Genomic DNA, 24,864 nt, shown 5'->3' with positions numbered 1-24,864 from the left:
GGAATCGAAATATGGCCTTATTTGCAGCATGAATTCGAAAAATAAGTTTATTTTGAATTTTAATAAACTAAACGTTCACCAAAAAACTTTAGTGAGAAAAATCGAAAAAACGAACTACAAACATATTAACGCCAAACATTCTGTAGAATTTATAGAATATTGTAAAAATTATGGTCTATTACCAACAAATGTATATATATATACACACACACACACACACATATATATATATATACATACATACATATATGCGTGTGTATATAAAATTAGAAAAGTAACCCTCTAGATAGGACAAACAAATGATACCCAAACAAATTCAGTAAGAAATATTTACATTTTTTCACAAAATATAAATATATATTTATATTAAACAACCATATTTATATATCCGGAAAGAAATAAGTCATAAATAAACGTACGACTTTAATTATCAATTCTGTTCAATAATTCAGATTTGATGTACGAATTGCCGACATGACTCAAGTTCAAACTGACCAGATCCTTCAGAACATTCTGATCATACGAAAACTGCAAAATTGACGAAGGGGCAAGGTCAAGCTCCGCCAGCGTTTTATCATCTTCAGTTATCTTCCCGCTAACTTGTGTGCTCAGATGGAATGGTATCGAGTCATTTTCCAAACACCCTAAAACGAAATGACGAACTTCCAAAAATTTTTCTGAGACCCTGAATGTTCCTTGGATGGCATAATTGTCTGGAAACTTTATCCTTATAGCTGTAAATCGATAACGTCTGAGTTCTTTCATTTTTATTCGTTCCCTCATCTGCTTCGTTTGCAACATCCCCATCTCCTTGATGGCCTCCTCTCTAATTTTCATCTCTCTTTTCAACTCTTCGGGAGTGACGTTGAAGAAATCTTCAGACACTTCAATTTTATTTGAAGAACTTGCCAATATTTTTGGAGAAAATATTTTCAAATCCCGGTAGACTTCCATTGTAACAGGTTCACAAACTTGAAGAAGTTCCAACAAACTTCTCAATTTCTCCACGAGCTCATCTTGGTTGTCTGGATCAACCTCAAGATGAAAGAATTCATCTTCCTCATCAGACTCCTCGTTAACTTTCATTTTTTTCAGCTGGAAACCAGTGGCTTGAAGAAACTCCAGAGCTCCTTTGCAGTTGAGGACTTTTTCATTCAATGCTTTATTCGACTTCCTGATTTGTCTGAAATTTGGTTTATTAGGATTTTCAAGAACATTATTGAGATATTTACTTAGTGTTTCGATGCAAGTTTTTAAGATGTCTTTGTTTCTGTTGAATGTGTAAATCATCATGGCCGAAGTTAGTTCAGGTTCGTCTAAGAGATGTGAGTACAAGTACTCCTCTATCTTCTTCTCCATGTCAGCTTTCATGAGGGGCTCATCAATGTTCAACATGGGGCACGTGAAGAAAACTCCTGTAACCACTGATGGTGACTCCAGTGTGACCTGAGGAAGTGGTCATCAAACTGGATGATTGGCATTCAAAAATCTCTTCATATCTCATTTTTAATTCAAACATTTTAAATTTTAATTAAAATCATCTATTATAATAATGATGAATTATTGGCATTAGTCTGTTTGTAACTCGTCTTTCAATGTCTCCTATTAAGATTTCACGAAAGTTGTCAGTTTATTAAAGATTGAAACAAAATTATTGTTTAAAATCAAAGTATCAAAAAATACAAAAAATTAAATAATTAAAACTTTCAGAATCGTACTTTTGCTGGAGCCTGATACTTGCTTGCTTGGGCTACAGCCATCTCCATCTCCCTCTTCTCTGCAAGCAGTTCAGCTTTCATTGTCCTCGCAGGCTTCACATAACCTCTGCTCTCTGCATCACAACACCATCACAACTTCAATTTAAAGTTGCCAAATGTAATAATATGTAAAAAATTAATAGATTCCCAAATGCAAGTTACAATGAAAGAAAATATTCATTTGCTAGATGAAAAATTGAGTAATTATATTGGCGGGAAAACAAGGGCATGTTTTTGAATCAAGATTTTAATATATCACGAAATTGATTTAATAAATTGATTTAATTATAACTGCAATTAGAGACTAATTCAAACGACTCAATAATGATTTTGTCAATAAAAATTTATTTAACATCTCAATGATGATTAACAATTAATGATACATTCTGTGATTCCCATCCAATGATCATTTTAATGATTAAAAACTGATTTTTCCTTTTCATTTGAAAAAAATTTAAGTTTTATACAAAATTGGCTCTCCAGCGCATATTCATTTTATATCTTCCATCAGTATTTCAACAAATTGCTTCAGTTGATCTCCCTTAATTCTTTGATGATATTTGTGCATAAACTTAAGATATCAAGTTAATCAACTGAATGGTTCATAGAATTTTTATATAGCGACAATAATTTCTCAACTATAAGCTGTTCAAATACACAGGTTGAATTCTTAATTAGAATTTAGAATGTGAGGGTGTTTCAGACACACCAACCATGCACGCACATGTCTGCGCTATGTTTCAACAGCTTTTAAAGCAGAACTCAAGTTGAATAGTTTTCCATCACAACACTTAAATTATTAAAACGACATGTATCAAATAAGTTTGAATTTTACATTTAAAGTTAAGTGTTTTTTTAAACTAAACGAATGTATTTTATTAAAGTGTTTAACTTTAATTCAAATGTCGAAGGCCGTGTCAGTAAAACAATTTATGAAAAGAAGCCAATTTTGAATATTATCAATTTTTTTTTTCATTCTCATTTTATTAATTTACTGATTGGACATTAATAAAAGGATTTTTTCTTTATTGCAACTAAAAAAAATATAACAATAGAAACCGTATTCTTTTTTGAGATTCAGTCGAGCGATAGCAGCATCAGCAGCACTTTTCCTTTCATCGGAAATCATTGTTGTCATCGTTCCATCATTCGAGGTCGACCTGGTTGGGCTGCTGACATCTTTGTTTTCTGAACTGCAGGCTGCCTGTGCTGTGTTGGCATCTGTCAGTTTGTGACCCCCACCAGCCTTTTTAAACTTAAAGTCGAGTTTGCGATTTTCAAAAAATTTTTTTATTGCAGACATGCTTTTGTATTTAAGTTGAGTTGAATGAGATCCAGGTAAAGCAGCTTATACTTATATGTAGGTGGATATCAGAATCAATCAGCCGGAAGTTGAAAGAGGACCTTTTCATTTAAATAAAAAACATGTAATTTATTCAAAAATCAACTTAATTTTAATTCAACTCAACAATTCATTTCCAAAAAAAACTTTAGGAGTTACTAAAAATATTAATTAATTAAAATTTAAATTGATATTATAATTAAAAGACATGAATACAAAGTTTACAAATGAAATGTAAATAATTAATTAAAGTATTTCAAAATAATTAAAGCAGATGATAACATAACAAAATAAAAATTTGTGAATATTCGCACAAATTAATTATTAAAATTATGGCAAATTAGCATTAAATATTTAAATTTATTTTTACAAATAAATAACAATCAAATTATTTAATTAATTAATAATAATTAATTTTAATTAATTAGAAACCCAGGACCTTGATGAGAGATGAGAAGGTGTGAACAGGTTCAAGCAACTAGTTATTTTTAATTTTATTTTTTATTAGTACATTTTTTTAATTTAAGGCAAAATAAAAATAATATAATGATAACGAAAGAGATTAGATTAAAAAATAGTAGGATAATGAAATGATTATTAAAATTTAAATTCAAATCAATATTCAGATATTATCTATTATTGCATTATTACTAATTACTCACTTTAAATTTTTAAAACAGATTACAGAAAAAAGAACGTTGGATATATATTTATTCTATATTATGTCATAACTTGCTAACGGTTGGCGTGGTGGTAGGTGGGGGTCCTTCCCAGAGTTTCTGAGAGCGGCCAGTAACCGAATTCTATTTAATTTTTAATCTTTTATTTACGGTCTGAAACCAAAATTCTAGCATTTGTTTACATAGTAATGAAACTAAAAATCTACTAAAAATATTTCTAAGTTATATTTTTTGTCCATTTTCAATTTAAGTTTTATTATTCTTCGAATAACTTTTAAAGGTAATCGAGTACTTAAACTGATGAAGGAAGTTACCACACCATTACCACCGTGTGTCACGCGTTTGCTGATGATATTCAGGTACTGGTCAAATTTGAGGTTGACAGACTTATCAGATTATGTTTTTCAATTTTGAATTTTATTTTAAATTTTGCAAGCAGAAAAATATTAAATACGTATGAAGTACGTACATAGACAAAACCCCGACTAACAATTACAATGGCAGCATGCGTTCAAAAATGTAAGGGTAAACTCAATTAAACTCAATACATGGTTTAAAAAATATACAATCTTCGTTATCGTTCTCATTGTTCTCGCTATACTATAAAATTTATGAAAAACGTCAACGGATGAACGACGCAACAAACCAATATCCTCTTTATCACCATCGTCATCCTCTCCATCATCTTTTTTCCATCATCGCTCTCATCGTTTTTGTCCTCATCTACTCACTTATCCGCATATTATTCCTCACAAAACGGCAAGTTGCACCAACGTTCTAGAATTATGTCTAATGGTGTGCTTGAAAATTTTCATTTTCTTCACCAGGTCTCTTTTTCTGTGTTCGTGTTGTTCATTTTCTAGTTGTGGATACTGTTGTTGCTGTTGCTGATGTGGTTGTTGCTGCTGCTGATGATGTGGTTGCTGCTGCTGCTGTTGATGTTGTGTCAACTTCAGCTCTGATCTATGTAATTGCCGGAAAAGTTCATGTTGTTGCAAGTGTTCCCCATTGTTCGATACCGTTGTTGGATTTTTGGTGGAGAAATTGGTTTGAAAGTTGTTTTCCACACTAACATTTTTATTGTTTGTTCCACGTTTCTCGCGTTTTTTAAATATTACCGGAAAACAAAGGTATGCTGGCACGCAGCAAGCTGGTGCAACGTTGCTGACGATGGAGAGGTTGTTAATGTTTGTCTGCTTGTTTTTCTTACAAAAACGAACTGACCCCTCAACGACAATGCTGGAGTTCTTAATTGCAAATGTTTGTTCATCGCCGTCAAGATGATTGTCACCCTTACTGTGAGGAATGTTGTATCGAAGCCCTTCATCATTGTCTGGGTGACCTCGGTCGACCTCTAGAACATTTTTCTCACCATTTTGCGTAATTGCAACATTCTCTGCAGAACCGTCGCGAGCGATCGTGCTATGAAGTGGATAGTTGAAAGTGCTGTGAAGGAGAATGTTCATCATGCTGTGCTCCATGCGTTGTTAAATGTCACGTGATCGTGAATACCGTAACTGTTGTTGCTAATTTCACTAACATCATTAATATTAATGTCTGCATCGTTGTGGCAGTTGTTGCTGTCGTTGTTGTTATTGTTGATGGTGTTGTTATTGTTGTTAATATTTGCAGTACAATCGTGAGTTTTCATGATGACGACGTCGTTGTGTGACAAGTCAACACCTTCCATATCTACCAACGTAACGTGCATATTTCTGTACTGAGCTTCCAACATGTTGGTCTTTTGGTCTTTGTTGTTTATGTAATTTTTGTGGTAACTGCCAACGTTACCTGTGTAATAATTCTTCCGAAGTTTAGTGGCAACTCTCAATGGATCATTTCGGGAAAATTGTTTGTACCACTTCTTAGCATTTGTATTCTTATGAAATGATTGCAGTTTATTTTTTTCATCATATTCTTCCTTAAAAGTCCACATTTCTTGCGAGAAATCCCCTCTTGAATAAGTTAGTGAGTTGCTTGTTGGAGTTTTGCTGCTTTTTTCGTTGTATGCATTGTAAAGACTGTTGTTGACGAGAAATGCATCACTATGCTGACGTGAATCGCCGCCAGCTATCCTGAAACTTGTCGCTACACTGCTGCCGACTAACAAAGTTGAGATTTCGTCTAAATTGTTGTCGTTGGTGCAAATGCTGCTAGGTTTCTTGTTATTTGCGTCGTTTATAATTTCATTTCTATTGTTACTTTTCTTCAAATCTTCCTTAGTTGTTTTTTTGTTGAAAAATTGGTTGATTGTTTCTTTTTCTACAAGTTTAACATTTTTCTTTCCAACATTTGACATGCAAACTTCACTCTCCAGTGACGCCATGGTGACTCCGAATTTTCAAAGCTCTAACGCGTTGATTAAAATTTTCATGTAGGAACAGTCAACGTGTTCTCAACAATTTCTATGATTTCATTCATTAGACGTCTTTTTATAGACTGGGAGGCGCATCGTCTTAACAAGAGCACATGATTGTAACTTTGCTGTAAGTTGGAGTATCTCAAAGTGATGATCAACAGATGATGTTTGGACGCGCGTCAAACAAATCAAACGAATAACAATAGGATTAGTGGGAAGGAACATTAAAAATAATCTTATTAGGCAACAACTATGATTATGTTACTTTCAGAGTAACGCATTAATCTTGTTATGTAATTACGATTCAAACGATTATTCAAAATTCTTCCTTATATGTACCAACATTACGCATTATGATCGTTTGACATCCAAAACTATGTTTAAGACGTTTTATATCAATTCAAATTATATTTTTTTATATATCTGAGTAATCTCATGGATTTAGTATCAGATATAAAAATAGGTTTGTGTAGGCTAATTGCAAAATAGCCGCCCCAAAATGCAACCAAATTTTTCATGAAGGGATGTTAATATTACTAAACTGAACATAAAATTATGAACATAACTCCGTTGAAAAAACCCATTTGACAACGAAACGTAAACGTGCAATCGATCGGAACTCATTCGTTTATTTACCTGTTGTTATCATATTTATTTAGATTCGTGGAATTACCAACCGAAGAATGTCATGTTAACTCCCGTAGGCTCTCATGTTTGGCTGCCTTCCTCTGTTTGAATGAAAATTGTGATAAGCACGTTTATTATTGCCAATACAATTTTGTTATTAAACGTTGGCGTTTTTCTTTAAACTTCAAAATGAAATAAAACATTCTTTATCTAATTAATTTTATCAGTTTATTCCTTACAACGTAATTTATTTTAAAATAGAAGCCTGTTAACCCTGTAAACAAAATAATGCATAATTTTCATAAAGTTCATTGCAGGAAATTCAATGAAAAATTGACATATTTTATTGGTGAATTTTACTTTTATATTAACTTTCATTTACCATTTTATAGCCATCAACAATAACACAAGTGGAATAATTTCAAAATAATTATAGTTATACATGAATGGAGTAACAGAGAAAATGTTTGATTCTTGAATTATTCATCAATTGTTGAACTGCATAATCAATGACCTATTTATTACCAAGTTATTTTATATCTAATTATTGATTTTGTTAATCAAATTTCAGCATATACTCTTTATCCTATAGTTCAAATAGGAACAATATGAATAACTTTTTATAAAAACAAATATAATGAATAAATAATCACTGAAAATTTTGGCAAGTTTTTACTCATAGCAATTTTAATTCATTTCAATAATGGTATCTGCTTTGAAAAAGTTACAGTTACATAGTTGGTGCTCTATCTGCTTACTCATTACTATCGATTCTTATATGGCTTGGAGACCATACAAAAATTAAATTTTTGTTATTCAAAAGGTTGCTGATTTTCATTACAATTTGCACTAACAATGGATCTTCTTGTTTGTACTGTTGTATGGCTAATGGGCTTGATGAAGAATCAGTAAAAATTAGAATTGTTATGATTATTTTGTATATAACCCAGGGCCCTCTTTATCGCAAGTAATTTTGCTCTAAAAATTGGAGCTGTGTAGGGCAAATGTTGTAGAAGTGCATGCTGAATAGCTAGTTGAATAACGTATTTGTGAACCATCTGTGTAAATTTGGATGAAGTCTTCATGTTTCTTTAATGTCGTTAAATATAATTTTATTGCTTTATTTTTGTTTTTAGTGACACTTGTATAATGGATGTGTCAATAGGTGGGTTGTTTAATTCCCCGGACGCAATTGTAAATATGGTTTCAGGCATTAATTTTTTTATCTGATATTTGTAAATGCTCTTTCAATATTATATGCATAGGACATATTGATGGCGATCTTGATGTGTTTCTGGGATATTGTTGTAGATGTTGCTGTAACAGATTTACCATTTTATAGCCATCTGTGATTATTTGTATTAAAGTTTCTACATAATTGTTTATTAATAATTTTTGACGTCTTAAATTTACTGTCATTTCTTTTGTATGATAACTTGATGAAGGTGATGTTCTCTTTATGCTCCTAATATTCTTCTTATTATTATTCTTCTAATATTTATTATTGATTTGAAAGTGTTGAAGCATGTTTTACTTCATGTTTCTTTAATGTCGTTAAATATAATTTTATTGCTTTATTTTTGTTTTTAGTGACACTTGTATAATGGATGTGTCAATAGGTGGGTTGTTTAATTCCCCGGACGCAATTGTAAATATGGTTTTTTTTTTTCACAAGTTTATTTCAATCAAATAATGAAAGAAAAAGGTGCAACCTTAGCAATGAATGCTATATTAATGGTGACCTTAACTAAGATGATAGCCCAAAGTATAATGTCAGTCATATTGGAAAACAAAAATGAAAATTGAACAATTAATTAGATTAAATAAGAAACCGTGAAAAATAATAATGTCAACCCGAAATTAGAAAAGGAAAATTAATTAATAATAAGAAAAATAAATGAAATCATGAGAAACAACAAAAAAAACCTTCAATTGTTTTTTAAACTTATTAAAAGTGTCAATTTTTTTTAAATAATTGGGAAGATCATTCCATAATTTTGGCGCATAAAAACAGAATATTCTGGAACTTCGCTTGTTAGTAGCTACTAATTTCCTTGAATGAGACTTCACTAATGACTCTAGTAGATCTTGGAACCTGGATTGAATTTAAGACAATCGATGCGATATCACCCTTAGTTGATATTCCCTTTATCACTTTAAATAAAAAACAGCAGGCCTTATAGCAATTTATTTCATACACAGAAAGAAGCCGATTTATCAGAAAATTATCACGGATGTCATTTGGTCTTTTAGAATAAAAAAGTGCTTTAACACATTTTTTTTGGCAAACGAATAGTTCCTGTATACAAGTTTTATTTGCATTTCCCCAAATAAGATTGCAGTAAAACAAATGACTTTGAACAAAAGAGAAATAGAAGACTTTCCTCGAGTTATTGTTTAAGTATGTGCTAATGCGATGAACCAAGCCTAAAGTTATATTAATTTTGCTAATGACTGCTTTAACATGGTGTTTGAAATTTAATCAAGAGTCAATAACAACTCCTAATAACTTGAATTGATCTACAAATTCCAGTGAATTACCATTTATTTCCAATTGCATATTGTCAGTTTGAATATTTTTATTTTTTGAAAAAATCATATACTTAGTTTTTTTAAGGTTAATGTTTAGTCTATTTAATAACGATCATTTATATAATGCATTAAGAAGATTTGTTGCTGAGTCCCTTAGTGAGTCAACATGTGTCTCACTAGTATAAAAAGTGCAATCGTCAGCAAATATAACCGAAGGACACTTGTGAATATGCACAATATCATTAATAAACAACGAGAACAACAATGGTCCAAGGATACTACCTTGCGGCACACCTCTTGTAACCAGAGTTGTTTTTGAATTAGTTCCAGCAATATCGACATACTGATATCTGGAATCCAAATATGATTTCAACAAAACTGATAAATTACCATTGAAACCATAGCCTATGACCTTATCAATCAATAGATGATGATCGATTGAGTCAAAGGCTTTTGAGAAATCGACAAAGACAGCGAGAGCCAACGATGAATTATTTAGATATGAATTAATATCATTTACAAACTTAAGAAGGGCATCTTCTGTAGATAAGCCACTTCTAAACCCAAATTGACAATCGCTCAAAATATTATTTTCCTTAATGTATATATCCATTTTTTGTTTAATAATTTTTTCATATAATTTAGAGAGGCAAGGTATAATGCTAATAGGCCTGTAATTTGACATATCTGATTTGGAACCCGACTTATGAATAGGAATAATTTTTGAAATTTTAAGAGAATTTGGAAATAAGCATTGCTCAATTGATCTATTATATAAAATTGTTAAAATGGGAGAGATAGAATGTATAATAAATTTGAGGATTTTGTTTGATAAATTGTAATGATCAAGTGCACCCGAGTTTGATAAGGACTTACAATGATGAATTATTTCCTTTGGGTTTGTGGGATCTAAAACAAAAAGGGAGTTGATATGGGATATATATGTCGAATTCACTGCATTATCATGAGTGATCATGGAAGCTAGATTGGAAAAATAATCATTAAAGCAGTTTGCAATCTGTTTGGGATTATCCATGATTTTATTATTTACAAGGATAGGATAGTGAAGTTTACCTTTTTGTTTGTTTATCAGTGATTTGATAATTTTCCAAGTGGTCTTAGTATCACCAATATATGATTTGAAAAGGTTTTCATAGTATTTTTTTTTTGTTAAATTTGATGTTGTTATTTACCATATTTCTCATCTTTTTATATTTTTCATAAAAATTAGGATCATGATTTTTTTTATATTTTTTAAATAGTACATCCTGTTTAATGATTTGAGCCTTGATAGCAGGTGTAACCCAGGGTTGGGACATCTTGAATTTTTTACATTTTTTCTGAGTTATAGGACAAAAGATATTGATGTGATATTTCAGAACATCCCAAAAAATTTCAAAAGCCTCATTACAAGCATGCATTGAGGAAATGTAATTCCAATTATATTGAATTAGAGCATTATTTAATCTATGAAGATTTTTTTTTGAAGAATTTTGAAAAGTTATATACTGGTTGGAATTGACAAATTTTTTTGATACCACTTGCGAAAGAAATATCGGATAGTGATCCGATATATCGGTTATAATCGTGCCACTGCAAAATGAGTTTAGCTGGTTAGTAAAAATATTATCGATAATGGAATGGGAAGATTCTGAGATTCTGGAAGGAAGATTATTAGTTATGAAAATAGAAAAGGAAGAAAGTACATCTAAAAATTTGATTGCATTAGGAGAAAAAGTTTTAAGATCAATATTAAAATCGCCCATGATGTAAATATGTTTATTTTCAGATATTGCAATGTCAAGAATGGAATTCAACCCACCAAATAGAATATCAACATGAATGTTTGGGGGTCTGTAGACATTTATTATTAAATAATTTTTTCTATATGACTTTATCTCAATAGCATCAATTTGTATATCTTTATTAATTTGTAAGTCAAACCTGTGAATGTAGTTGAGATCTTTGTGAATACAAAAAGCCAAACCACCACCTTGCTTTATTTCTCTATTCAATAATATAATATCATAATTATTAATTGAGGCCAATTGAGAATTACATGAATTTAACCAAGTTTCAGTGAGAGAGATTACATCATATTTAATATTGCAAGTTTCAATAAACTCTTCAAAACAGTCTAATTTGTTTAACAAGCTTTGACAATTGAAACATAATAAATTCAAGATGTTACCATCTGAAGGTAAGAACTTGGATATGTGAGCATTCAGATTAACTGGAAGGATGGATGTGCTAACATGCAAAGAATCAATATATTTATTAAATATTTGTAATAATTGTGCATTATCACAATCAAAAAATTTGTTTAAATAATCAAACAAAAAATCACAACTGGTTGAGGCAGAATTAAACATCTTAGTATAAGATGAATTATGTTTCAGACATTAATTTTTTTATCTGATATTTGTAGATGCTCTTTCAATATTATATGCATAGGACATATTGATGGCGATCTTGATGTGTTTCTGGGATATTGTTGTAGATGTTGCTGTAACAGATTTACCATTTTATAGCCATCTGTGATTATTTGTATTAAAGTTTCTACATGATTGTTTATTAATAATTTTTGACGTCTTAAATTTACTGTCATTTCTTTTGTATGATAACTTGATGAAGGTGATGTTCTCTATATGCTCCTAATATTCTTCTTCTTATTATTCTTCTAATATTTATTATTGATTTCAAAGTGTTGAAGCATGTTTTACTTTACTTTTTTTGCTTTGACATCCATAATCTAAAATTGATCTGACTGTTGTTCTATAAGTTAGTAATATAATTTTTTCATATGATTCCTAGTAGAAATTAAATAATCACTTTATTAATTTTAAAGTTTTAAAACATTTTGATCTTATTTTGCTGATGTGGCTTTTGAAAACTAATTGTTGATCAATTGTTACACCCAGAAATTTGTATTCTTATTCATACATTATCAGGATTGTTTGACAGAACCAGTTAGGATGCTGTTTATAGCGTTTTTTGTGAAAATAACATTGTTTATGTTTTTTTGAGTGAAAATTTTGAAATTTATTGAAAAAAGCATGGGCCGAAAAAAGTACGTTAATTAATATTACAATAAAATTAAAAAAGTAAGATATACAAATAAAACGATTAGTACACAGTGTTTAATATGCAAGGCTGTGACAAAACAGTGTTTTTAAAAACAAGACAAGACGAGACCGAGATTTTCAAAAAGCATGCTCGAGACATCAGAGGACAAGGAATTCGAGACAAAAACGAAACCAACACGAAGACGTCAAAATTTTAAAAAAAGTTATCATTACCCATACCCAATATATCAAAAGATAAAGCCTTTTTAGAACCAAACCATATCAATTCCGTCTTGTCTGGTTAAGCTTCAAACGATTCAATTTTAACTAATTGTTCACATCGATAATACATATTTATACTTATATTTATATTAGACAGAAAAAAGGCACCAAATAATCCATGAATTTTATTAAAATTTTAGTAAGGGATCCGATCCAAGACACACACTGTTGTTTTAGATCTAACAAATGCTGATTTAACCTCATCTTACGTACACATTAACAATTCTTTGTTAATTCCAGTGATTTTTGGTACAATGTGACCTACGTATAAATTTTCACTCTGAATGATATCAATTGCAGTTACTATCGGCTTCATGAAAAAACGAGAAAAAACATCAAAAAACTAAATTCATTTTCTGTAAATAAAGCTTGTCCTAATTCTTTCTGACAACTACACATTTTGTCGAATCCTATGTCAACAACTCTTTCTACTGCGTAAAATTCTGAACACCGCCTTGTAACATTTGGTTTAATAAATGTAGAACCAGTAATGTCTTGTACAATATCAGCATTTTGAGTACTTCAATGTACAGAGTTTGACAATGATGTCACCTTTGCTATGGCTTTCAGTGCACCTACACTTGCTACCAGATTCAAATTGTGATTACTACCACATCGCTTGTGCGGAAAAAAAAGAGAACATCATCAGAATCATCCGCATCAATTTGTTCTACCTCCATTAAATCGGTAATATTTGTTTTTAATAATATGTCATTTTCGTAAATATCTTCTATGTCACTGTCACCTTCTGTAGTATTTTAAATGATACCTGAGAAAATGCTTTTACAAAATTTGCAGTAAAATTTTTATCGTCGTCTCTCTTTAAAATTGCGTCAATAAAGCACAATTTAATAATTTGAGTAATCATATTAAATAATTAATCAAACGCAAATTATCTGCATCTCGTACACAAAAAACCTCAAAGAGAAACGGCGCAGACTCGGAAACCAATAAACAAATTTGAAAATAGGGATGTGCAATTAAAAAGATAAACATTAATTCTGAAATAAAAATATGTTCAAGTAGTTAAAAAATAGTTAACTACAATAGTTACTAACTACTTAAAAATAGTTAACTAGTAGTTAACAACTATTCAAAATAAAATAGTTATTAACTACTTTTTAACTACTATTTAGTAGTTATTAACTACTAGTTAACTATTTGTAGTTAGTAACTACCCATCACTGGGTTTATATATCGGTGCAACTGTTGCCTCGTACCAAATTTGTAATAATTTTTCAATGCACTATTTAGATAATTTTTTCAAAATGTCATAAGTTATTTCATCTGGACCCGGTGTTGAATCATTGCTGTTTGTTATTTCGTAAATTAGTTCTTTCATATAATTAAAACATGATACACACACGTCTGAAATCATTTTTAACTTGTGATCACTTTTAAGTGCGCTTAAATTAAATTTGGATAAAAACGGATTCAATTTTAAATTTAAGTTTTAATTTAAAACAGAAATTTCAAGTTATGAACAAATGATCCGATTGGGGAAATTTATTTTTTGATTAGATTTGTTTGTTTTTTTTAATAATACATGATTTCTTAAATGAAATAATCATTTTATATTTTTTTTTTTACAAAACTTTCAAGGTTTCAACTTTCTAGTAATAATAGTATTATTATTTATTTATTATTTTATGTTTATAATAATTATTTTATTATAAAATATAAATTATAATATTTTTGTAATTATTTATTATATCATCTAGCATCTCTAGCTTATTTTTATTTATTTAAAATTTAATATTCAATTTTTCATATAATCAATATATATAACATTTATTTATAATATAATACATAAAATAAATATATTGATGATATAATTATAATATATTAATTATGTATTTTTTATTTATAATATTAATCAATTTTTAAATTCAATTACAATTATCATATTTCAATCAGAATTCATGTACAAACAAATATTTACTTACAGGCTTTAAATGAATTGGCTGAGGTCAGATCTATTCAGCACATATTCTTACATCGTAATGTTTGTAATGTGTTTTTTTTTGTATAAATTTAGTTTAATAATCCGTTTAAAAAATTTATTGTTATATATAATTGTTTTGCTTTCATAGTCAACAATTTAAACTGAAATAACAAGAAGATGAAGAAGAAATTGAGAAGTGAACAAATTAAGGCAATGCTCATCAAGAACTTGCACATTGCTGTATCAAACAAGGTAACAAACATGTATCAAACAAGATAACAAACATGTATCAAACGAGGTAACAAACATGTGTCAAACAAGATAACAAACATGTGTCAAACAAGATAACAAACATGTATCAAACAAGGTAACAAACATGTATCAAACAAAAGCATGTATCAAACAAGATAACAAACATGTATCAAACAAGATACAAACATGTATCAAACAAGATAACAAACATGTATCAAACAAGATAACAAACATGTATCAAACAAGACATAGGCGTAGCCAGGAATTTATTTCGAGGGGGTTTTGAAAAAAGTAAAAAAAAAACAAAAACCGTAAATTTTTATTTTATTCAAATGTTATTATATACTTTCGGCGCAATATACATATGTGTGTGCGTGTGTGTGTAAATCAACGTTAAATCTACTTTTTCAATTTGAAAATTAAATTAAATTTATAACAAAATGTTTCGTTTTTTCATTGCAAATATATCAACAATATGCTTGGTATCTAAATTAACATTATAATGAATGTTCATTAGAGCCAGGCCATTCAATCAATTTTCTGACGTTGTGTTTCTAAGATAGGTTTTCGGTCTTTTTAGACTTGAGAATGTTCTTTCAGGAGTAGCGGTAGAAACGGGCAAAGTTGCCAAAATATGTAGCAATGTGTAGATGTTTGGGTATAAAATTTTATCGCACAGATCCAAACATTCCAAAGCAGATTTAGGTTTGGTGGAGGTAAAGCTAGCTTTCCATACCTGACATTCAGATAAAATTAAATGTTTATTTGTTTCCGGCAGCAATGATAAATATAATTTAATCAACTCACCCAGACATGTTTCTGACATTGTGTCTAAATTTTGAGGTAATAAGCTTGTCAGTGCCATTATAGATTTTCTATGTTTTTCAAACCTTTCATTTAACTGTGTGATTGTATGGTCTAAGAAAGGAATAAAAAAATTGATTCTGTAATATGAAATAACATCCTCTGCGTGGCATCTTCAGATTACCTCCATTATCTTCTAGCAATTTTTTTGCTTCATCACAAAGAATGGTAAACTCGTTATCAGCATTGTTTCTTAAAATGCCTAAAACTCATAAAATATTTTCGACATGTAAGCATGCCTTAGCAAGGTCTGTGTCAGTTGCTTGTAATTGCTTAGAAAGTGGCAATGTGTACCCCATGATTTTTTCCAACACTAGTAAGCATACAACAAAATCAGAAGTACGGAGAGTATTCATGAGTTGGACTGCTTGATGAGAGGTTTCTTTATTGTGATGATTTTGTAGTTCATTAAGAGCAGCCATTATCGCTGGATAAATTTCCTTAAAACGTATGACGGCTTCATGTTTGTGTACCCACCTTGTTTCACTTATAGCAAGTAAACTTTTTTGGTGGTTTGCTGGTAATGTCAAAACTTTGCATATATTATCTTTTAATACAGCAGTTCGCTGAGGAGAATACTTGAAAAAATTACCAACTGCTTGTACAATACCTACACAGTTTCGGATTTCTGACCGTGAGCATGAATCTGCAATGGCAAGGTTAAGAGAATGTGCGCTGCAGTGTACATATAAAGCATGTTTGCATTCTTTTCTAACATATGCTTGAGCACCGTGCAAATGTCCACTCATTGATGCAGCCCCGTCATAACCTTGTCCAACCATGTGAGAAAGCTCCAGACCATTACTTTTAATATTATTAAGAATAACATTAGCTAATCCAATCCCAGTGACATCGGTAACTGGTATATATCCAAGAAACATTTCCTTGATATCGTGGTGCTTGGCATCACCAGAATCAACAACATAACGCAGACAAAATGACATTTGCTCAACATTTGGTAGTTTTCATTTCATTTGGTTGCTCAATATCGGTAGTTTCATCTGCTAAAACGGCAAAAAATTAGCTTTTTTAACTTCCTTGATTATCACTTCTTGGATAGCCGCACCACAAATCTCTATAATTTCATTTTGAATTTGCGGACTTGTATAAAAAGCATTATTTGAAGCATTTAATAAATGTTCAGATAAGATTTTATCTCCAGATTCAGCACCATATTTTAATATGGCACGAAAGTTGTCCTCATTAAGTAATGATTCTTTTGGTTCTGAAGAAGTCTGTATTCTTCCTGAGTCAGATTTTCCCCTCAATGGTATGCCTTGTTTTCCACATAAAATGATTGCTTTCACTATTGATGTCAGTTTGCTTTTATTCTCTTCTTGTTGCCGTTTTTTTTCTGAATTTATTTGATCAACTACGGATAACGTTTTTAAAGACATCACTTTAAAAAAATTGTCTGCTAGTTCAGAATTTCTCTTATGATAAGAGGTTTGTGAGTGTGCTTTAAAAATTTCAAGTGCGTCTTTCCACTTGCAAAAAGGTTCGGATATAAGTTTACCTACATGCTGATGACTTCCTTTTTCGATCTACCCATAATGACGCAAATTCTGCAAAATGCTCCAGTATTTACTTCTGAATATGTAATCCAAGGAAATCGATTTATCCAGCTAAGTTGAAATCTCAGATCTCGTTTAGTAGAAGCTGGAAATTCATAATATTTAGATGGCACCTAAGGTTCTTTTAAAATTTGAAGTTTAAGAGAATCGTCCATATCTTTATTACAATACAAACCAATGTCTAATTTAGCTGCAATTACGTGGGGCTCATCTTTAGAATCAGAAACAGATTCTGCTTCTATAACAGACTTTGATGGTGAAATATGATCTGTTGCTACAGTTGATGTTGAAGGTATTTCAATAGTAGTAGCTACTCGATCACACCATTTTTTCCAGTATATCATGTTGCTCCCACAGTTATCACCTTTTCTTTTTTTGTTTTCTTCCATGTCTCTTGAACAATAATAATAATTATTGCATAAATTAATATAGAAAAGTGAGAAAATATGAGTTTTATTAACTTTTGTAACTTCGGTCTAGCTGTTCAAATTTTAAAATGCTTAATGGGGCCGTCCGTAAAGTAAAAGGAAGAAATCCCATTGGAAGAAAAATAATTATTTGTGACTTAAAAAAATCGTGGCTACGCGGTTATTCTTCGAATAATCTCAATTTAATCTAAAATAAAATTTATTTGAGATTACATTGAAAACACCGATTAAAATGATATTTCTTACTTCACTTTGCGATTTTACAGAAAAAACGTGACATTCTTTCTTCACGGACAGTTCCAATTAAAAATATTTTATCAAACACATTATAAAAATATTTCTTATGGTTATTTTCAAGACAAATTTATGAATTGTAAAAGTAAGTTAAAAACGATTTAAATTACCTGCGAATCAATAACAATTGAATTTTGATCGAATCAGATATATTTATTTCGTCACTACGCAACACAACCGTCATCAAAAAGGAAACACCGGAACTACAAACAACGATCTACTCATTAATTTTTTTATTACCAAAGACAAAAGTTAACTATTACTAATATTTGACAAATATCGTGAACGGATCGTTAAAAATTTGCAATTTTAATTTTCATGGTAATTTTTAATAATTTTTAATTTATTGCAACATACACTTTTTTTCACCCCAACCACCCCCCCCCCCCCCTCTAGCTACGCCTATGAAACAAGATATCAAGCATGTATCAAACAAGATAACAAACATGTATCAAACAAGATAACAAACATGTACCAAGCAAGATAACAAACATGTGCCTAATAACTATACTTGTAAACAATTAAAATATTTCATAAACATTTTTATAATTTTGGTGATATTATTAAATAATATGTTTTGTTTTTTTTTCACAATTAGCAATTTATTTATTTTAATACATTTAATTATGATAAAATGTAACCCACTGACTGCCTTATATTTAAAGCTTGAATGAACATAATTGGAAGGATGTAAACATTTTGTTCAAAGTTTTGTATAGAGAATACTTGTTATATGTAATGTTATCAATTTACTGTGCATCAGTTTTTTATCTTTGTTTGGCTTGTATGAATGAATGAATAATTGGCAGAGAATTCTCGTGGTAGACATCTTGCTGCCTGTCATAACAGTCGGCTCCGTATACTTGTCTGTCAGCCAGCACGCTGACTCGAGGCACCTCGATGTGAACGACAACTGTTAGACCTGCATGCATTATTTTTAATCATTATTTATATTTTGATTTGATTTAATTTATTTATCTGAATCTGGTTTGATTTCTTCAATTCAATGAGGAGTTAATTATTTTTAAAAAGTCATAATTTGTACTTTATTTTTGTATTGTTTGCCAAAAATTGATTGAAATATTTTGAATTATACATATTAGGGTGGAGCTTATTTTTTAAGTTTTGAAATATCACCTTCTTACCCCTTGATTTTTTTTTGTTCACATGAAGAAAACATTCAGACAAAATCTCAGTTTCATATATCAATATTTACTGGTAGCTCAACTGCACTGAAAATTTGAATGTATATCAGCTGTTAAGGCTTTTGCATATAGAACCCATAGTAGGCGTATGTACTACTTTGCAGTATTTTGTAATCGGCTGAACACTGGTTACATAACTAAATCGCATGATTACTATTACATGCTAAATAAAGCTTGCTTACATTATCAATGATGCATAATGGAGACAAGATATCAGGGACAGTATCATTGTTTTTGAAAAGAGATATCTGGCAGAGAGTCAGCCAAGAGATGATCACAGAAAATTCTTGTAGCTAGTTGTCAAGAGGAATCCGATTCCATGCACCATGTACTATTGCTGAAGGACTTGTAAGATTGTTTCCTGGTGAAGGTTTTCTATGAGGGTCGTTTGGAGGCAGCCAGTTATTGTGCGTGAGGCAGAGTTTTGGGCGATTTTAATTTTTGAAGGTTGGTATAAAAGATGTTGGGCCACCAGCTAGATGGGTGTTGCGTGGTTGATTGCTTGTGGTCGGCAGGTTGCTTTTTATATGATAAGGAGCGTTTTTTGTCGTTTAATTGTTGACAGTCAAAGATTTGAGGGTTTTGTTCCTTTGTTGGTATTTTTTTGATATTGTTTGTAAATGTTTGTTGAATGTGAGAAAAGGTGTCAAAGTTGATGCCGAGTAATTTGGGGTGTTTATCGAGTGACAAGTTTTTGTGTGTGGACTGCCAATTTTGTGGTTGAGAGTGAGATGACCGATTGTTGAAAAAGAAGGTTAGGTTTACAAGGTCTTTATTGAGGGTGGTTGTAATTGGTTCTATGAGTGGTCCGAAAGATGAGACCGGGAAGTCATCTGCCTAGCTAATTAACTTAATATTGGGTGGAGGTCAGGTATGTTACTGATGTAAGCCTTGAAGAAAGCTGGCGGGATACCCTGTGCGGTTGAGATGGTGTTGCAATAGAGTTTTCAATTGGCGGTTATGTAGGTAGTTAGGTGTTCATAGGATGAGGTAGTCGAAAAACGCATCGTCTACAAAGTTGACCGTTCAGGGATTTTATCGGGACATCTGGATCCAACACAAAACCGAGATTATTCATCAGTGGGTTTTTAAAGTTATCTACCTGGCGGAGTGTGTTAAGTCGATGCTTTCAACGTTTATATTAAACAAATTTTTATATCATACTAAAATCGATAAATATATTTATATGTTTAATTGAAAACTTTATTTGATCTCAAAATGTTTAAAAATGGATTGTAATTAAAAATTTTTTATTATAATTAGTTTACTCAAGTTTGAAGAACAACATCAAATTTAATCCTGCCAATATGTCAACCCTTTTGAAAGGTTTTAGAGACGAATATGCCCTGCCATCTGCCGGCCCATTCCTGTTTGCGAGGAGTATAATCTGTGGCACATTCAATCTCTGCTTCAAGAGCAAGCCAGGATCGACGGAGAGGATGAAGGACAAGGAGGCTGGACCATCTGATAAGCTCTTCCATCTGCTGAAGAGTGACGAGTTAGTTTTTGAGTTTATGTCTGAGCTGATGTGAGCAGGATGTGATGAGGCTAAGTTGAAGATGGTGGTGGTAGGAATGAAAGTGGTGGTCGTGGAGATTGTTGCTGATGGTGGTGGGGTGGATGTTAGTGGGGTTAGGTGGAAGTAAGAATGGGGTAATGAACAAAGTAGACGCTAAAGAATTCACTGATGAACAGGTGAATAAATAATGTTAGATTTCTTGCTTGAAGGTGAGCACGAACAGGTCAAAGCTGAACACTACAGCTGAGATTCTGTCGTTAAAAATGCAAATCAGTTTATGATAATGATATTATTGAAATGCATTCACAATGAAAACGTTTTCCGAACAATGCAGTCATCACAAAAGTTATAAATAACTTTAGGCGTGAAACTGAACAGCACAAAATAAATCATATTTCAAAACAGCTCGATTAGTGTTTCGTGCTATCGCACACACGCGCACGCAAGTACATGCACGCACACATACGCAAACGTGCACGTACACACAGGCATTATAATGCAGCACTAAATCTAATGATGCACTGCACACAGATCAAAGGCGATAAACGAGGAGATAGAGGGCATGCTGAAGAATGTTCTGTCAGACATCGACATCGTGTCCTTCCTGAACGATGCCAGATCATATGCCAGCACATTGCCGACCTTGCTTCAAAAATGTTCGTTTGAAAACATTTAGAACCCCTTTAAATTGTTAACTGTTTTTTTAGGAAGTTTACAATGTTTAGCATTCTCTGAGACATGCGAGTTGCACAAGTTGTTCGGTTTTATTCAGATTGTCGGAGTCGGTCGGAGTCGAAGTATTTTAAGGGGCCGGATTCGAATTCTTGTATCCGACTCTGTAAATGTTATTTATTTAAAAAAAATTTTTTTCTGAAAGTTTGTTTTAAGATCGTGTTTTTAGAGGATAAATATATAGCGACATATATTTTTTTAAGACAGTGTGTCACATCCGTCACACTGACACTGGCTTTACTTCATGCTGATTTTTCTTTTTTTTCCTTCCTATCATCGTAATTATTTTTTATCAATTTATCTATCGCCTCAGTCCTTTCAGAATGACTTACATCCACCTTTCTACAAACAGAGCAGCCGCCTGCTGCGTGCACGTGCCACCACTTACACTATTTTCAATTTTTTCTTCTTACTCATCATCATCGTCACCATCATCATCGCCATCATCACCGTCACCACCACCGCCGCCACCATCATCATCATAATCATCGTCACCAGCACCATAATCATCGTCACCAGCACCATAATCATCGTCACCATCATCATAATTATTGTCACCATCATCATCATCGTCACCATCATCATCATCATCATTGTCGTCGTCGTCGCCATCATCTCTTTCATCCTCTACATCATCGCGCATACTTCTTGTTAAGGTCGGATTAACTTGATGAATGTATGCAAAGAAAAATGCAAGGACGTCCTGAATAAATACCTGGACATCAAATCAGCTAGTAGTTTGCTATCGGACATCAGTGCTCATGGGGTTATTTTCTTGCGTCGTTTAAATACTTGTGTGTGTGTTTGTCCCTTTGAATGTTTGTGTTTGTTTGTATGTCTGTATGTACATTTGTATGTGCTTTTGTTTTTGTATTTAGGACCAGTCGATGAACCAACACACAGGTGTACATGATCCTCAAAAACTTCCACCCCACGTTAGCTTGGGGAGAGCATCACAGAGCTGAAATATGCAACAACACACTTCCATTCTTCTACAACCAAGTATCATACACTACTTATTGCAAAACAGATTCAACGAAGGCAAGATAGATTGATTGCTTGCTTGGTTGATTAATTGATTGCTTGGTTGATCGATTGCTTGGTTGATTGATTGATTGCTTGCTTGGTTGATTGACTGCATGCTTGGTTGATTGATTGCTTGCTTGATGAACTGACACTTACCGATCGACCCACAAACTGACAGATCAATCGATTGATTGATCGTTATTGATTGATAATTTGATCTATTAGTTGGTTGGTTGTTAGGTTATTTGGTTGGTCGATTTATTTAATCTCAATCTTGATGGCTCAATGGTTAAAGGCGCCTAGACTTGCTGTTTAAGTGACTGGGTTCGAATACGAAGAGATCCCCGCCTATCACATTCAATGTATATGATGCGTGGTTTTCACTCGAATTCATATACAGTGTGTGTGTAAGCGCAAAAAAGAGAATGACTTTTAACATTTAACCTTTCGTTCATGTTCCCTCATTAAACTTTCCGTTTATTATTTTCACTGTCACCTCAATAAAATCAACATGGCAAAATGTATTGTATGTATGTATGCATTTTATTGCATTGTCACCTCTGCATTCAACGCTGAGCAGGTTGTAGAATTGTCAAAAGAAATCTATCAGAACATAGATTATGAAGATGTGAAGATTGAGGTATGCTTGTGCACGTCACGTGCAACTTGTGTGTACATCACATGCAACTTGTGTGTACTTAATGTTGAATGTTTCAAAACGCTACTCCGGCATAGTGATAAGAAAGAACAATGTGATGTAACATGTCGCTTTGTGTATTATAGTATTATTTTATATTGAAAAAGAGTAGTGATAACTAGTTTTCGTCATCACGATTGTTATCATCATTTTTTTTCTCAGTATATGCTTTGTTGTTAATAAGAAAATGAACAAATAACAAATAATTTGTTGAATAAATAAAAGGAAATAAAAAGTGCGAATGAACAAATGAATGAATGAAAGAATGAATGAATGAACAAATTGTTTTAGCTTGTACCGTTTCATTAACTTTATTTTTTGTTTCTAGCTCAAGAAATGCCCGAATGTGTTCAATGATGATTTAGCTTCTAAGGTGATGATGGGGTGGTGGTGACTAAGATGAGGATTGTTGAAAGGAGTGTTGATGATAATGTTTATGATGGGGATGATTATGATGTTAGCAATTGTTTAATTTTGATGGTTGCAGCCGTGATGTATGACGATGGTATTGGTGGTGATGATTATTACAAGTTTGGCTGATTTACTCATCACCAACCGTGGCAGCATCATTATCATCATAACGCCTTTGAAGTTCATCCAAAAGATGTTGTATCAATCGCCGTCAGTCGTGTCTCTCCGGAGATCACTGTCGACTTCATTATTATTTTTGTCGCCATTGCAATCTAAATGTACTTATACCGTCATCATCATCATTTTAATAAACTCAATCGTTACCATTATTATCAGATCATGAACATGGTTATCACTAACAATCAGTGTTTGCAAACGGGGCGTCGGTGGGTAATTTCATTTTCAAGTGGGCAGTTGGGCTTTACGGGTTAGGGCGAAAGTTCAAATAGTTGTTAAAAAAAGTGGGTATAATAGGAAGACTGTATACAATCATAGAATATCAAGAAAATTTAGGAAAATAAGCAAAATATAAGATTGATTTAAAAATAAACAGAATCGACAACTTTTTTAAAACAAACGGGGGGTACAAATATTTTTTTTCGTTGTTGTCGGACGCAAAATTTGGAAAACCTCTCTCTAAATTTTTTTCATCCTACTCTGAACATTTATCATAATTTTCCCCATCATCACCGACATCATTATTCTACTTTCTTATATCTTCATCATCACATTCACCGCTATCAACACGCAGGCCGTTCGCTTCCACGAATTTTTTTCAGCGATGAAGGAGACGAAACGAGCTCTGTTGGAATATTTTGACCCAACATCCAAGCTGAAGTGATTTATTGTTGTTGTTGTCGTTATTATTGTTACTAAAGTACCTATTCATAAAGCGCTTTTTTTTTAAATTTCGCCAATGGCTTTGTTCAAGTTTTTTATATTTTCTTGTCGATTTTATTGAAGCGTTTCCTTCAAAGCGGATAGCGGTAAGTTTTGAAAAATTTGAACACGAAACTATTGAATCTATTTCAAAATTAAAATTTATTATGAAAGAAAACGGTAGTAGAACATAATATAACAATGATTTTTATAGTGATTCAAGAAGGCTGAGTCTCTGACAGGACCGCTCTGAAATTTTTTTAATGTCCTTTTTTTGCCAAGTTTTCTTTAAAGTTATTAATTGTTTTTACGCATACTATTTCATTTCCCAGTTTATTCTACTTTTTGACAACTCTGTAGCTGAAAAATAGTTGCTTTATATCCGGTCCGGACC

The 24,864-nt window shown here is 31.8% G+C and overlaps 5 protein-coding genes across 5 annotated transcripts; 1 reads left to right on the top strand and 4 right to left on the bottom strand.

Moving 5' to 3' along the window:
* Nucleotides 1-317: 317 nt before the first annotated feature.
* Nucleotides 318-3,941, bottom strand: HELRODRAFT_104441 (hypothetical protein). Its single transcript, XM_009033544.1, has 5 exons — nucleotides 3,840-3,941; nucleotides 3,539-3,577; nucleotides 2,817-3,161; nucleotides 1,719-1,831; nucleotides 318-1,446 (listed from the first exon to the last, which is right to left on the bottom strand). The coding sequence occupies exons 3-5, from the start codon at nucleotides 3,058-3,060 to the stop codon at nucleotides 424-426; spliced, it is 1,380 nt and encodes a 459-aa protein (XP_009031792.1). The 5' UTR covers nucleotides 3,061-3,161; nucleotides 3,539-3,577; nucleotides 3,840-3,941; the 3' UTR covers nucleotides 318-423.
* Nucleotides 3,942-4,528: 587 nt separating this feature from the next.
* On the bottom strand, nucleotides 4,529-6,105 carry HELRODRAFT_182817 (hypothetical protein; the record flags this gene model as incomplete). The annotated part of the gene is made up of 2 exons (XM_009033543.1): nucleotides 4,529-5,254; nucleotides 5,320-6,105. The coding sequence occupies 2 exons, from the start codon at nucleotides 6,103-6,105 to the stop codon at nucleotides 4,529-4,531; spliced, it is 1,512 nt and encodes a 503-aa protein (XP_009031791.1).
* A 9,268-nt stretch (nucleotides 6,106-15,373) lies between these two features.
* Nucleotides 15,374-16,127, bottom strand: HELRODRAFT_182816 (hypothetical protein; the record flags this gene model as incomplete). Its single annotated transcript, XM_009033542.1, has 2 exons — nucleotides 15,374-15,577; nucleotides 15,933-16,127. The coding sequence occupies 2 exons, from the start codon at nucleotides 16,125-16,127 to the stop codon at nucleotides 15,374-15,376; spliced, it is 399 nt and encodes a 132-aa protein (XP_009031790.1).
* Nucleotides 16,128-16,709: 582 nt separating this feature from the next.
* Nucleotides 16,710-17,668, bottom strand: HELRODRAFT_182815 (hypothetical protein; the record flags this gene model as incomplete). Its single annotated transcript, XM_009033541.1, has 3 exons — nucleotides 16,710-17,136; nucleotides 17,226-17,364; nucleotides 17,455-17,668. The coding sequence occupies 3 exons, from the start codon at nucleotides 17,666-17,668 to the stop codon at nucleotides 16,710-16,712; spliced, it is 780 nt and encodes a 259-aa protein (XP_009031789.1).
* A 2,845-nt stretch (nucleotides 17,669-20,513) lies between these two features.
* HELRODRAFT_182814 (hypothetical protein) lies at nucleotides 20,514-24,432 on the top strand (the record flags this gene model as incomplete). Its single annotated transcript, XM_009033540.1, has 8 exons — nucleotides 20,514-20,704; nucleotides 21,214-21,381; nucleotides 21,437-21,569; nucleotides 22,361-22,459; nucleotides 23,064-23,123; nucleotides 23,509-23,553; nucleotides 23,928-23,981; nucleotides 24,343-24,432. 8 exons carry the CDS (start codon nucleotides 20,514-20,516, stop codon nucleotides 24,430-24,432), a joined length of 840 nt encoding a protein of 279 aa, XP_009031788.1.
* Nucleotides 24,433-24,864: the final 432 nt, after the last annotated feature.

Source organism: Helobdella robusta (genome assembly GCF_000326865.2).
Source record: "Helobdella robusta unplaced genomic scaffold HELROscaffold_93, whole genome shotgun sequence".
NCBI classification, from domain to species: Eukaryota; Metazoa; Annelida; class Clitellata; order Rhynchobdellida; family Glossiphoniidae; genus Helobdella; species Helobdella robusta.
The sequence above is the reverse complement of the archived record's forward strand: the minus strand, read 5'-3'. Positions and strand labels throughout refer to the sequence as shown.